The following is a 13,106-nucleotide window of genomic DNA, read 5'->3' as shown; positions in this document are numbered from 1 at the left end:
CAGTCACCACAACTCAGTAGGGGATCGAGGAGGACCCACTGTCAAAGAACAGAATAGCCCCAAACATTACATGGCTGTAGTGTTTCCATCCCTCCCTCCTCCTCGAACCCCAAAAAAAGAGAGAGGCAGTACCTTCAGGAGTGCACCAGACCTGCAAGGCACACTCTTATGGAAGTGGATTTTTTAAAAAAGCAGCTGATTGGTGAGTAAATCCTGGTGAGTTTTTTTTTCAATCTATTAAATTCATTGCTTAATACTGAGGTAGGAGCTAAAATACTGCACAGGTATAATTAGTCAAGAAACAAGGTTCCTAGCAAACATAAATAAGGCCCTGAGCTCGCGTATTTTTTAAGGGAGTAACTAGCTTAATTAAGAAGGACATCATGGCAGGAGAACTCAGACCCGTGATATGCTCCTCCTGCAGGATGTGGGAAATGAGGGACGCTTCCAGCGTCCCTGGTGACTATGTGTGCGGAAGGTGTGTCCAAATGCAGCTTCTAGCTAACCAGATTTTGGAGCTGGAGCTGCGGGTGGACTCAGTGTGGAACATCCGCGATGCTGAGCAAGTCGTGGATTAGCACGTTTAGCGAGGTGATCACACCGCAGGTGAAGATTACACAGGCAGAAAGGGAATGGGTGACCATCAGGAACAGTAAAAGACTCAGGAAGGTAGTGCAGGAGTCCCCTGTGGTTATCCCCCTCTTTAACAGGTTTACCACTTTGGATACTGTTGGGGGGATGGTCTCTCAGGGGGAAGCAGCAACAGCCAAGTTCACGGCACCATGGGTGGCTCTGCTCCTCAGAGGGGAGGGAGGAAAACAAGTGGCAGGGCTATAGAGATAGGGGATTCAATGGTTAGGGGCACAGACAGATGCTTCTGTGGCCGCAAATGTGAATCAAGGATGGTATGTTGCCTCCCTGGTGCCAGGGTCCAGGATGTCACGAAGCAGCTGCAGGCCATTCTGGGGAGGGAAGGTAAGCAGCCAGTGGTTGTGGGACACATTGGTACCAACGACATAGGTAACTAAGGGATGCGCACCTGCAAGCTCAGTACAGGAAGTTAGGAGATAAATTAAAATGCAGGACCTCAAATGTAGTCATCTCAGGATTACTCCCAGTTCCACGTGCTAGCGAGAGCAGGAATAAGAGGTTAGACCAAATGAACACGTGGCTGGAGAGATGGTGTAGCCGGGAGGGATTCAGATTCTTGAGGCACTGGGACCGGTTCTGGGGAAGGGGGAACACGTACAAACCAGACGGGCTGCACCAAGGCAGAGCTGGGACCAGTGTCCTTGTGGGGGCTTTTGCTAGTTCTGTTGGTGAGTATTTAAACTAGTGTGGCAGGGGGATGGGATCTCAGGAGAAGCATCAGATAGGTCAGGTTCAGATCAGAAAAATGGAGGTAGAACAGGGACGTTGTGATAGACATGAAGTTATAGGAGAAGCAAAGTTTAAAAAGTGTCCAGCAAGGGAAATTGACGGAGTTAAACTGTTTATACTTCAATGCAAGGAGTATTACAAACAAGGTAGATGAGTTAAAGTCACAGGTAGACACATGGCAGCAGGATGTCATTGCTATAACGAAGACCTGTCTAAAGGAGGGACAAAACTGGCAGCTTAATATCGCTGGTTATAGTCTTCAGACACGATGGAGTAGGAGATTAAAAAGGGTGGGGGGTGGCACTAATGGTTAAAGAATCAATTTCAGTTGTGAGAGGGGATGATATACTAAATGGGTCAACATATGAGGCTTTATGGATTGAGCTTAGAAATAAAAAAAGGGACAGTCACACTACTGGGAGTATACTACAGACCCCCAAATAGTGAAAGGGAGATAGAAGAACAAATATGTAGGCAAATTTCTGCTTGTAAGAACAAGAGGGCAATAATAGTAGGAGACTTCAACTTTCCTAGTATCAACTGGGATTCAAACAATATAAGAGGCACTGAGGGAGAAAAATTCATGCAGTGTATCCAGGAGAATTTTTTCAACCAATTAGTGACAAACCCAACTCTTGACATTGTCTTGGGGGACGAAGAAGGACAAGTGGGTGAAGTGACAGTTGGCGACCATATCGGGGACAGTGATCACAATTCAGTTAGATTTAGCATTACCATGGAAAAGGACAGAGATAGGGCAGGAGTAAAAGTCTTGAACTGGGGGAAGGCAAATTTTGTAGAAATGAGAAGGGACTTGGCTGAGGTGGACTGGACAGCACTGCTGGAGGATAAAACAGTGGAAAACTAGTGGGAAGCACTGAAAAGTGAGATCTTAATTGCAAAGTAGACATGTCCCCTACAAAAATAAGATTGGTACTGCCAAATCTAGACCCCTCCTGGTTATCTAGAGGAAAATAGGGGAAGATCAAACAGAAAAAGAAAGCATATAATAGGCACAAAGAACTAAGCACTGCAGATAGCCTAGATGAATAGAGGAAGTGCAGGGACGAAGTAAAAAAGGAAATATGGAAATCAAAGAGAGGGCATGAAAAAAGATTAACAAGTGAAGTTAAAGATAACCCAAAGATGCTTTACCAATACATTAATGCTAAAAGGTTAGTTAAGGAAAAAGTGGGGCCTATCAGAGATGAAGATGGAAACTTGTGTGTAGATGCAGAGGCTGTGGGAAGGGTTTTGTGTGAATATTTTGTCTCCATGTTTACAAGGGAAAGGAGGATGTAGATACAGTAGTCTAGGAGGAACACTGTGAGGTATTGGACGGGATAGTCATAAAGAGAGAGGAAGTACTCGAAGGGTTGAAATCCTTGAAAGTTGATAAGTCACCAGGGCCAGATGGATTGTTTGCGAGGCTGCTGAAGGAAGTCAGGGAGGAGATAGCAGATGCTCTGAGGATGATTTTCCAATCTTCACTAGATACAGGGGAGGTACCGGAGGACTGGAGAAATGCAAATGTAGTTCCATTGTTTAAAAAGGGATCAAAGGAAATGCCAAACATTTATAGGCCAGTTAGTCTTATATCGGTGGTGAGCAAATTAGTAGAATCAATCCTGAGAGATAGGATTAACTGTCATGTGGAAAGGCATGGACTAGTCCGGGATGGTCAGCATGGAAATGTTAAAGGAAGGTCTTGCCTCACAAATTTGATTGAATTCTTTGAGGAAGTGACAAGAAGGGTTGATGAAGGTAGTGCAGTGGATGTTGTGTACATGGTTTTATCAAGGCATTTGACAAGGTCCCACATGGCAGATTGTTCAGGAAAGTAAAAGCCCATGGGATTCAGGATAATGTGGCAAACTGGATAAAAGGTTGGCTTTGTAACAGGAAACAAAGAGTAATGGTTGATGGATGCCCTTGCGAATGGAAAGTTGTGTCAAGTGGTGTTCCACAGGGCTTGGTGTTGGGACCCTTGCTGTTTGTGTTATATGTTAACAATTTGGACATGAACGTGGGGGGCATGATTGGGAAATTTGCAAATGACACAAAGATTGTCCGAGTAGTGGATAGTGTAGGGGACAGCCTAAACTCCAAAACAATATAGATGTGTTGGTGGAGTGGGCAGTAAAGTGGTAGATGGATTTTAACATAGAGAAGTGTGAGGTCATACATTTAGGGAGGTCAAACAGTTACAGGGATTACACAATAAATGGGAATATACTAAGAGGGGTAGATGAAGTGAGAGATCTTGGTGTACAAATACACAGGTCTCTGAAGGCAGCAATTCAAGTAGACAAGGTCGTATAGAAGGCATATGGAATGTTCTCCTTCATTGGCAGAGGTATAGAATATAAAAGTAAGGATATAATGTTGGAATTGTATAAAACACTGGTGAGGCCACAACTGGAGTATTGTGTGCAGTTCTGGTCACCACATTACAGGAAGGACGTAATAGCTCTGGAGAGTGTGCAGAGGAGGTTTACAAGAATGTTGCCAGGGTTAGAAAAGTTTAGCTACGAGGAGAGATTGGATAAGTTGGGGTTATTTTCCTTAGAACAAAGAAGGCTGAGAGGTAACTTGATTGAGGTGTTCAAAATTATGACGGGAATAGATAGAGTGGACAGGATAAAATTGTTTCCTTTGGTGGAGAATTCTAGAACCAGGGGACATAGGTTCAAGATAAGTGGCAAAAGGTGTAGGGGGGCCATGAGGAAGAACTTTTTTATGCAGCAGGTAGTGGGTGTCTGGAATTCGCTGCCCAAATTGGTGGTAGAGGCAGAAACTCTAAACTCTTTTAAAAAGTACCTGGATCTGCACCTTAAGTGCTGTGAGCTACAGGGCTATGTGCCGGGTGCAGGAAGGTGGGATTAGAAAGGGCACCTGGGTGTCCTCGGGCTGGCATGGACAAGATGGGCTGAATGGCCTCCTGTGCTGTAACTTTTCTATGGTTCTATGGTTCTAAGGTTGGGTAAGTATTTACCATTTTTATCTCTTATAATTTAAGGTATTTTTGTGGTTTCAAGTTTGTATATTCTGTAGTAACGAGAATCAGGAAAGAAGGGCCCTTGAGTAATTGATTTCAAAGGTTTAATTTAAAGGGATAAGTCATGGCAGGAGAGCTCAAAACTGTGGTGTGCTCCTTGTGCTCCACTTAGGAAGCCAGGACCATTTCCAGTGCCCAGGACCAGCATGTGTGCATGAAGTGTGTCCAGCTGCAGCTCCTGGAAGCTCGAGTTTCAGAGCTGGAACAGTGACTGGGGACGCTGTGGAGTATCCTCGATTCTGAGAAAATCGTGGATAGCATGTTTAGAGAGGTGGTCACACCGCAGATGAAGGGACTTGAGGAAGGAAGGGAATGGGTGACCACTAGGCAGTCCAAGAGAAACAGGCAGGTAGTTCAGGAGTCCCCTGGGGTCCCGCTCACAAATTGGTATTCCGTTTTGGAGGTTGATAAGGGTGCTGGTTCCTCCAGGGAGTGAAGAAAGGCAAGCTTCTGGCACCACAAGCAGCTTGTCTGTACAGAAGGGGAGGAAGGGAGGAAGAGCAATAGTAATAGGGGATTCTATAGTCAGGGGAACAGATAGGTGCTACTGTGGCTCTCAATGTGACTCCAGGATGGTGTGTTGCCTTCCTGATGCCAGGGTCTGGGATGTCACTGAACGGCTGCAGGGCATCCTGAAGGGGGAGGGTGATAACGCAAAGGTCATGGTACATGTTGGTACCAATGACATAGGTAGAAAGAGTGATGAGGTCTTGCATGTAGTGGACAGGCTTGGGGAGTTAGGAGGCGAGTAACTCGGTTGCATGGTTCCTAGCTTCTGACCTGCTCTTGTAGCCACAGTATTTATATGGTTAGTTCGGTTCAGGTTCTGGTCAATGGTAACCCTCAGGATGTTGATAGTGGGAGATTCAGTGATGGTAATGCCATTGAATGTCAAGGGACAATGGTTAGATTCTCTCTTGCCTGATACTTGTGTGGTGCGAATGTTACTTGCCACTTGTCAGTCCAAGCATAGATATGGTCCAGGTCTTGCTGCATTTGGATGTGGAGTGCTTCTGAGGAGTCGTGAATGGTGCTGAACATTGTGCAATCATCGGCGAACATCCCCACTTCTGACCTTATGATGGAAGGAAGACCAGAGTGTGTGAATGGGCATGGAAATGCCATAGCTTAGCATGGCTCAAGAAGGGCCATAAGGGATGAGGGGGGGCATTCCTTTGCATGATGGGGGGGGGGGAGCGAGGTGAGGGGGCCATCGAGAAGGGGCGAGGGGCATGAAGCAGCATGGACAGGGCATGTGGAGGGGTTTGAGGGCTGGAGGGCCTTTCTGTTTTTATTATTACTGGGACAAAGCCCTACAGCACCAAGATGCGTCATTCAAATAGCACGCCTCTGCACTCAGCAGCCCCTGTGGCTGTGTCTGAACTTTTCCCAGGTCAGCTAACCTGACTGCAGCCCCCACCCACCCTTCCACAGTCCATGGCCAAAACCCCGTCTCTTGTCACTCTTTGTGTCACTTTCTCCCGAGGCAGGCGGGCTGAGCCCGGAATTTTCCTAACTCCTACTATCAGCTTTGAGGATGAAAATCCAGCCGATTAACTCTATTTCTCTCTCCACAGATGCTGCCAGACCTGCTGAATATTTTTAGCACTTTCTGTTTTTATTGGAGAAGCTAGGATTACTTTCTTTGAAGCAAAAGAGATTGAGGGGAGATTCGATAGAGGTGTGCGAGGTTATGACAGGTTTAGGTAGGTTAGATAAAGGAAAGCTGCTCCCATTAGCTGAGGGTACAAGAATTAGGGGACAAAGATTTAAGGCTTTGGTTTAAGAGATGCAATTGGGGGATGTGAGGAAGAAGTTTTTTTCACTCCATGAGTGGGTATGACCTGGAACTTGCTGCCTATGAAGATGATGGAAATGGAGATGATGGATGATTTCAAAAGGAAATTGGATGGGGACACGAGTGAAATAAACTTATAGGCCTAAGGGTCTCGAGCAGGGGAATGGGACTAATTAGATTGCTTTAGAGAGAGCTTGCATAGACTCAAAGGCAGAATGGCCTCCTCCTATGTCATAATGACTCTATTACTTATTTGCATTAAATAGCATCTGCCACCTGTCTACCCATTCCACTAGTCTGTCCGTCATCCTGAAGTAATTGACAGTCCTCCTCATTCTTTACTGAGCTCCCTATTTTTGTGTTATCAGTAAATTTCAATATTCTATTCACTATGCCCAAGTTATCTGTATGTACCAGGGACAAAGGTAGACCTAGTACTAACCCTAATACTGGGATGCATCAATTCTAAACTTTCTTCAATCTGAACAACATCCATTAACCCTAGCACTTTGTTTCCTACCCATCAACCAACTTCCTATCCACTAGCTGAATTTCAACTACCATATGTCTGATTTTTGTCTGACAAGCCTCTTGCTGGGCATCTTAATGAAAGATTTCTGAAAATTCATATGTAATACTTCTACTGCATTCCCTTTATCTCTCCAATTAGTCACTTCTTCATACATCTCTATGAAATTTGTCAAGCACAACTTCCTTTAAACAAGTCTATACTGGTTTCCCTAGATTAATCCTTGCATTTTTAAAAATTCACTAATTTTATCTTCTGATACTAAATTCTAAGAGTTTGTCCACAATTTAAAGCAGACAAACTACCCTTTGGTTACCCAGTCTATCCTTGAACAAGGGTATTACATTAGCTACTCCGCAATCCTATGCTGTAACTTACATGTTTAAGAAGGATTGAAAAATTGTGGCTAGAGCTTCCATCTCTGTCTCATTTTTTTCAATATCCTTGAGTTCCTGTCATCAGGGCTTGGTGTTTGAACACATAGGTTTGCACAAATTATTTACAGGAGCATTTCCTTTTCCTTCAAGTCCTGTATTCTGGAGTTCTTAAGTTCTTTAAAGAAATAGGTTTGAATTCCCTTTGAAATGGTCTAAACAGACAAGCTGCATATTCAACTACGCCCACATCAATAGCCATGATAGTTCCCTACAGTCCTATCAGTCATCTTGACCCAATTCATCTATTCTTTAGTAAAGCTATCAACAGTGTCTTTTATGTCTTGGGATTTCCTTCAGCACTGTATATACTTCCTGTTTCACAGTGAATACTTGTTCAATACTGTGGGACCTCACTTCTATTCATGCAGAAGTTCACATCTCACTCTATTTACATTGGAACAAAGGATCTTGAAATGTTGTTAAAATAATTTCATTTTGACATAATTATAATACAAAGTTAAATTATTAAAATTGCTTTCCAGCTTGCAAGAGCCAGGGTCTAATGGAATGTGGTAATGGTCGATGTATTCCAAGCATTTTCCACTGTGATGGTGAAAATGACTGTGAAGACTGGAGCGACGAACTGAACTGCTCCAAAACTCATGGTGTGTAATCCTTCATAATTCAGTACAAACAATTAATTAAGCTGGAATTCCCACAATTTGAAAGTATGAATTCAATCATGCAGTACACCAGAATTTAATCTTAACAATTAAATGGTTCCACAATTAAATGTATTCCACCCCAAAGCCAAATAAATCGGTTATCATGTGTGCAGATGAGATTTTAGCGTTTGGGGAAAAATTCATTTTAGTTTACTTTAGAGTGTTTAATTTGTCTTTGTGGTGCGCTGGTACATTTGTGTCAAGTTAAACCCCCAGAGTTAATTAAAACAGTTAATGTTGTTACCTTTAGAACTCCTAAATAAGTAAAACACCCAAGATATTGCTCCTAGTGACATGTAAAAATACACTTTATTTTCCATTTACTTTCTATTACGGAAGCCTGATTATGTTATGATTCAGTATATTGCAATATTGGGTGGAAGTTAATGCCAGCTGGCCCTGGAGATAAGTTCTGAAGTGGTAGTGGGGTGTGTGAGCATGGGGTTGGGGGGGGGCAGCATTTCATCAAGCAAAAGGGCATGAGGTGAGGACCCTTCCACCTCCCAGCCTCCCACCCCTCCTACCCCCTGATTAATCTCAGGGCAGGAAGGCTTGCGGGCTTTCTTCCCAACCAGATGCCATTTGAGGCCCTTAAGTGGGAAATCTGCAGCAGGGAGGGACTCACCATTTGGGGAGACCAACAAGCAAACACTGTTGTGGCCTATTGGTGTTGGATAGGGCGGGGGTCCCTCATTCAAAGACACTCAATGCCTGTTTGAGGGACCTGGCATTGGGAAGGGGGAGGCCTGCTGAGAGCTACTCCCCCCAGCCTTTTCACCTACCAACTTCCCTCCTGCCCTCACCAGTGACTCCCTTCATGCGACCACCATCCGGCTGTTGTTTACCTTCCTTCAGAGATCCCACAACGAACCTTGGTGAAGACCTAAGTGAATTACCGGCAGCAGCCACTGCTCCTCATGGCGCTGCCTGTTGTGGAGAGCTATCGGTGTCTGATGGCCATCAGCTCTAGGGGCTGGATTTCTGCACTACTGGGGGAAGCCCTGCAATTAAATGTCCCCAATGGATCCGTGAGCTCTGGTGCAGAGTTCCTGCTATCAATTGGGGACTTAATTATTTCGGGGCTCCTGGAGATTGGGTCAACCAGGGTGCCACCAGTTTTGGTGCCTGACATCTAGTCCCCCTAACCCTCCCCACACACACCATCTCACCCCGCCCTCGTTAAATAGTGCCCAATATCTTCTATAGTTTAGACAATGATCCAAAGTCAGAATTTGCCATGAATATTTGTATCCATTAAAATTGTGGACATCAATGTTGAGATGGAAAGTGTTAATATTTTTTGCACCAAATGTCAGCATTCAATATTCCCAGGTTAGGCTCCTGGCTGACCTTTAAACAAAATGTTCTCATGGCTGACAGAATTTTAGGCACATTCTGCAGAACATTCCTTAACCCCCTATCACTGAAAAGCTACTTGAAATGACAAAGGGAAAGTAGAGACCCTTCTCTGTGCTGTTAATGTTAACTTGAGATTGGTTGATCAAACACCAGCATGGAGTATGGACAGGCTGGAACAACTTGAACTCCTAGGGCAGAAATTTTCTCTCGTCAAATGGGTGAGTGCCCGACCCGAATGAGCATAAAATGACGTGCAATGATGTTGGGCGAACGTCCCGACATCATCGTGCACTCACACAATATTTTGGTTGGCGGGCGCATGCGGGAGTCAGCAGCACACCTGCTGACAATTAAGCAGCATGTTAAGGCCTTTACTCAATTAATTGACTAAAATTTTTCACTGCCCATCCAACCGTTCGCTTGGTGGGTGGGCGAAAAGGCCAAGCGGCCTTTGCGTTTTTGTTGATATCTCATCCATGGGCAGGATGAGGTTTCGATCAGTGATATAAAATAAAAAAATCTTGTAATGCTCATATTTAACATGTCCCTGCTCATGTGACAGTCACACAAGGGGACATGTTTTCATTATTTGTAATATCTTTATTTTTTATTTTAAAAATCTTCAGCTCCCTGAGCTTGCCCGTTGACCGGAAAATCCTGGCCCTAATAAAGGATACACAAGGATTTACTTTGGGAAGGAGGAGTATTAAAAATAATGATCATATGTGATTTCTGTTTGTTCCAGCAGATCAGACCCCTTGTAAGGAAGGGGATTTAGCCTGTGCTGAAAATTCCTGTACTGACATGTGCAATGGAAGCTCTGGTTGTGCAGCTCAAAACAGTAGAATAAACTGCAGTAAGTTATACATTGCTATTGGATCAAATTATTCTGAAAGATACGTAGTTCACGATGGCATACCATAACCAAAGTTTATCTACTTTTGACCATGAGTACAACTAAAGTTTGCAAAATGCCAGTGCATCACACATTGTAATAAGGCACTACAGAACCTGGTTTCATTTTAAAAATAGCATGACTAGATTTTTATTTTTAATTTACAAGCAAACTACAGTCAATTATTCTAACATTTTATCTCCACCTAATTTGCCAAAATCAAAATTTACTATTCATGTACCGTGAAAGGAAATCCATTTAAACGTTTTGTTCGTCTTGCAGGTAAATGTGAGCCCATAACTCTTGAGCTCTGTATGAACCAACCATACAACTCCACCATCTACCCTAACTACCTGAGTCACCGAAACCAGAAAGAGGCATCTATCAGCTGGGAATTTTCACTCTTTCCAACCCTCGTTCAGACCAATTGTTACAAGTACCTCATGTTCTTTGCGTGCACCATCCTTGTACCAAAGTGTGATTATGAGACAAATCAACGGGTCCCACCTTGCAGGTAATGCAGAATGTCTTCTTTATTCAAAAAATACTTATCAGAAAATATAATTGTTAGAAAGCACAATTTTATTCAAAAACTCTAGCAATAAAAATGCCGTAATAATGAAATAGAATAGATCGCCGTATTAATGTGTCAGGTTTTGTACCTTTTCTCCTTCAGTAGGTTTCACCAGATATTTTTCACACAGCATTATCTAAGGCTGTCACATTAACCATCTGTGCAAAAGTCTGGAGTGAATAAAAGAACATGTGACTGCAGAATATGGGAGTTCATGGACACCAATTGGATCCAAGGCAAACACGTCTGCAGTAAGTGTCTGCGGCTCGAGCAGCTTTGGCTCTGAGTCATTGAGTTGGAGGCCGAGCTGCGGACACTGCGATGCATCAGGGAGAGGGAAGTTACTTGGATACTTGACTCCAAGAGGCAGTCACACTCCTTAGGATAGGGGCTTCTGATATGGCCAGTAGTCAGAGACAGGAGGGGGTAACTGCAAGTGAGGCAAGCAAGGAGATCGAGAAGAGAGAGTGGAGGAGTCACAGCAATTGCAATTGTCTAATGGATTTGAGGTTCTTGCAACTTGAATGGATGAAAGTGGGGACTGGAAGATGAGTGTATGGATGAGTGAACTGACCATGGTACCATTGTACAGGAAGCCATTCAAGCAGGGGGAGTTAATAGCATTGTAGTGATATTAGGGGACAGCATAGTCAGAGGGGTAGACACAGTACTCTGCAGCTGAGAGTGAGAGCCCAGAAGGCTGTGTTGCATGCCTCGTGCCAGGGCTCAGGACACCTGCTCAGGGCTGGAGAGGAACATGAGGTGGGAGGGGGAGGACCCAGTTGTCGTGATCCATGTGGGTACCAATGACATAGATAGGGCTAGGATAGAGGTTCTGCTTAGAGAGTATGAACAGCTAGGGGCTAACTTAAAAAGCAGAGCCATGACCAAATTGGTGTAGGGTAAATAAGACTAAAGAGAAATGCATTGCTCAAAAATTGGTGTGGGAGAAATGGGTTTCGATTCATGGGATACTGGCACCAGTACTGGGGAAAGTGGGAGCTGTACCATTGGGACGGTCTTCACCTGAACCATGCTGGGACCAGTGTTCTGGCAAGTCGTGTAACTAGGGTGAGGGCTTTAAATTAACTAGCAGAGTGGGTGGGTGCGGTGGGGCAAGGGATCACATGTGGGAAGGTGTGATAAACTAATGAGAGAAGACGAGACTAGTTCACAAGGTAGCGTTGAGGGAAATGATAATCAGAGCATGGCAGGAAGGGACAGGATGTACAAACTAATGATTGAGCCAGCAGATAAGCTAGAGGTTGCAAAACTAGTAAAAGGGCAGAATGCAAAGCTCTGTATCTAAATGCACATAGCATTTGTAACAAAATGGATGAATTGAGGGCTCAAATAGAAATAAATATGTATGATCTGATAGTCATTACAGAGACATGGCTGCAAGATGACAATGATTGGGACCTGAATATTCAATAGTAAATTACATTTCAGAAGAACAGGAAGCTAGGAAAAGGTGGAAGGGTTAATTAAGGATGGCATTAGTACATTAGGGAGGTATGACCTTAGTTCTAAATATCAAGTAAAGATTCAGTTTGGGTAGAGATAAGAAATAATAAATATAGTAAGTCACATGTTGGAGTAGCTTATAGGCCCCTAAGAGTAACCACACTGTAAGACAGGGCATACAGGAAGGAATAACAGGGACTTGTGACAAAGACGATAACCATGGGTGATTTAATCTACATATAGATTTGAAGAATCAAATTGGAAAGGGTAGCTTGGAAGATGAGTATACCTAAGGGCTTTCAGGATGGTTTCTTAGAGCAGCACGTTCTACAACCAACCAGAGGGGAGGCTATTCCAGATCTGGTAATATGTAATGAGACATGATGGATTGATTAATGACCTTATAGTAAAGGTACCTCTAGGTAGTAGTGATCATAAGATGATTGAATATCACATTCAATTTGAGGGAGAGAAGAGTGAGCTTACGACTAGTGTTTTAAACTTAAGAAAGGGAAATAATGAGGGTATAAAGACTGGGAAATTAGGCTAAGGGATAGGTCAGTAGAAATGCAGTGGCAAACATTTTAGGAGATATTTCATAATACTCAGCAAAGATATATTCCAGTGAGAAAGAAAGGCTCTAGGGGAAGGACTTATATCTGTGGCTAACAAAGGAAGTTAAAAATAGTGTCAAATTGAAAGAAAAAGTGTATAGTTCCACGAAGAATTGGGCCAGGTCTGAAGATTGGGAAAATATAAAAAACAGCAAATAATGACTAAAAGAATAATTTGGAGGGAGAAATTACAGTATGAGAGAAAGCTAGCTAGAAATAATAGTACTGAAATAATAGTACTGAAGCCTTGTGCTCCAGAATGTGCCGTGCCCCTAGCCAAGCTGTTCCAGTACAGACACAATTCTGGCATCTACGTGGCTCTGTGGAAAA

General features: G+C 43.6%; 1 protein-coding gene across 4 annotated transcripts in view; it reads left to right on the top strand.

Moving 5' to 3' along the window:
- LOC121280888 (atrial natriuretic peptide-converting enzyme-like) overlaps positions 1-13,106 on the top strand; it is a 308,072-nt gene that overhangs the window by 225,625 nt on the left and 69,341 nt on the right. For all 4 annotated transcript variants that reach the window (XM_041193245.1, XM_041193240.1, XM_041193253.1 and 1 more), the window contains exons 9-11: positions 7,685-7,807; positions 9,975-10,082; positions 10,404-10,635. In XM_041193245.1, the coding sequence (XP_041049179.1) occupies positions 7,685-7,807; positions 9,975-10,082; positions 10,404-10,635 (463 nt within the window). The remainder of the gene's footprint in view (positions 1-7,684; positions 7,808-9,974; positions 10,083-10,403; positions 10,636-13,106) is intronic.

The sequence above is a fragment of the Carcharodon carcharias genome, chromosome 1 (assembly GCF_017639515.1).
Source record: "Carcharodon carcharias isolate sCarCar2 chromosome 1, sCarCar2.pri, whole genome shotgun sequence".
NCBI lineage: Eukaryota > Metazoa > Chordata > Chondrichthyes > Lamniformes > Lamnidae > Carcharodon > Carcharodon carcharias.
This window is presented reverse-complemented; position numbering and strand designations above follow the sequence as displayed.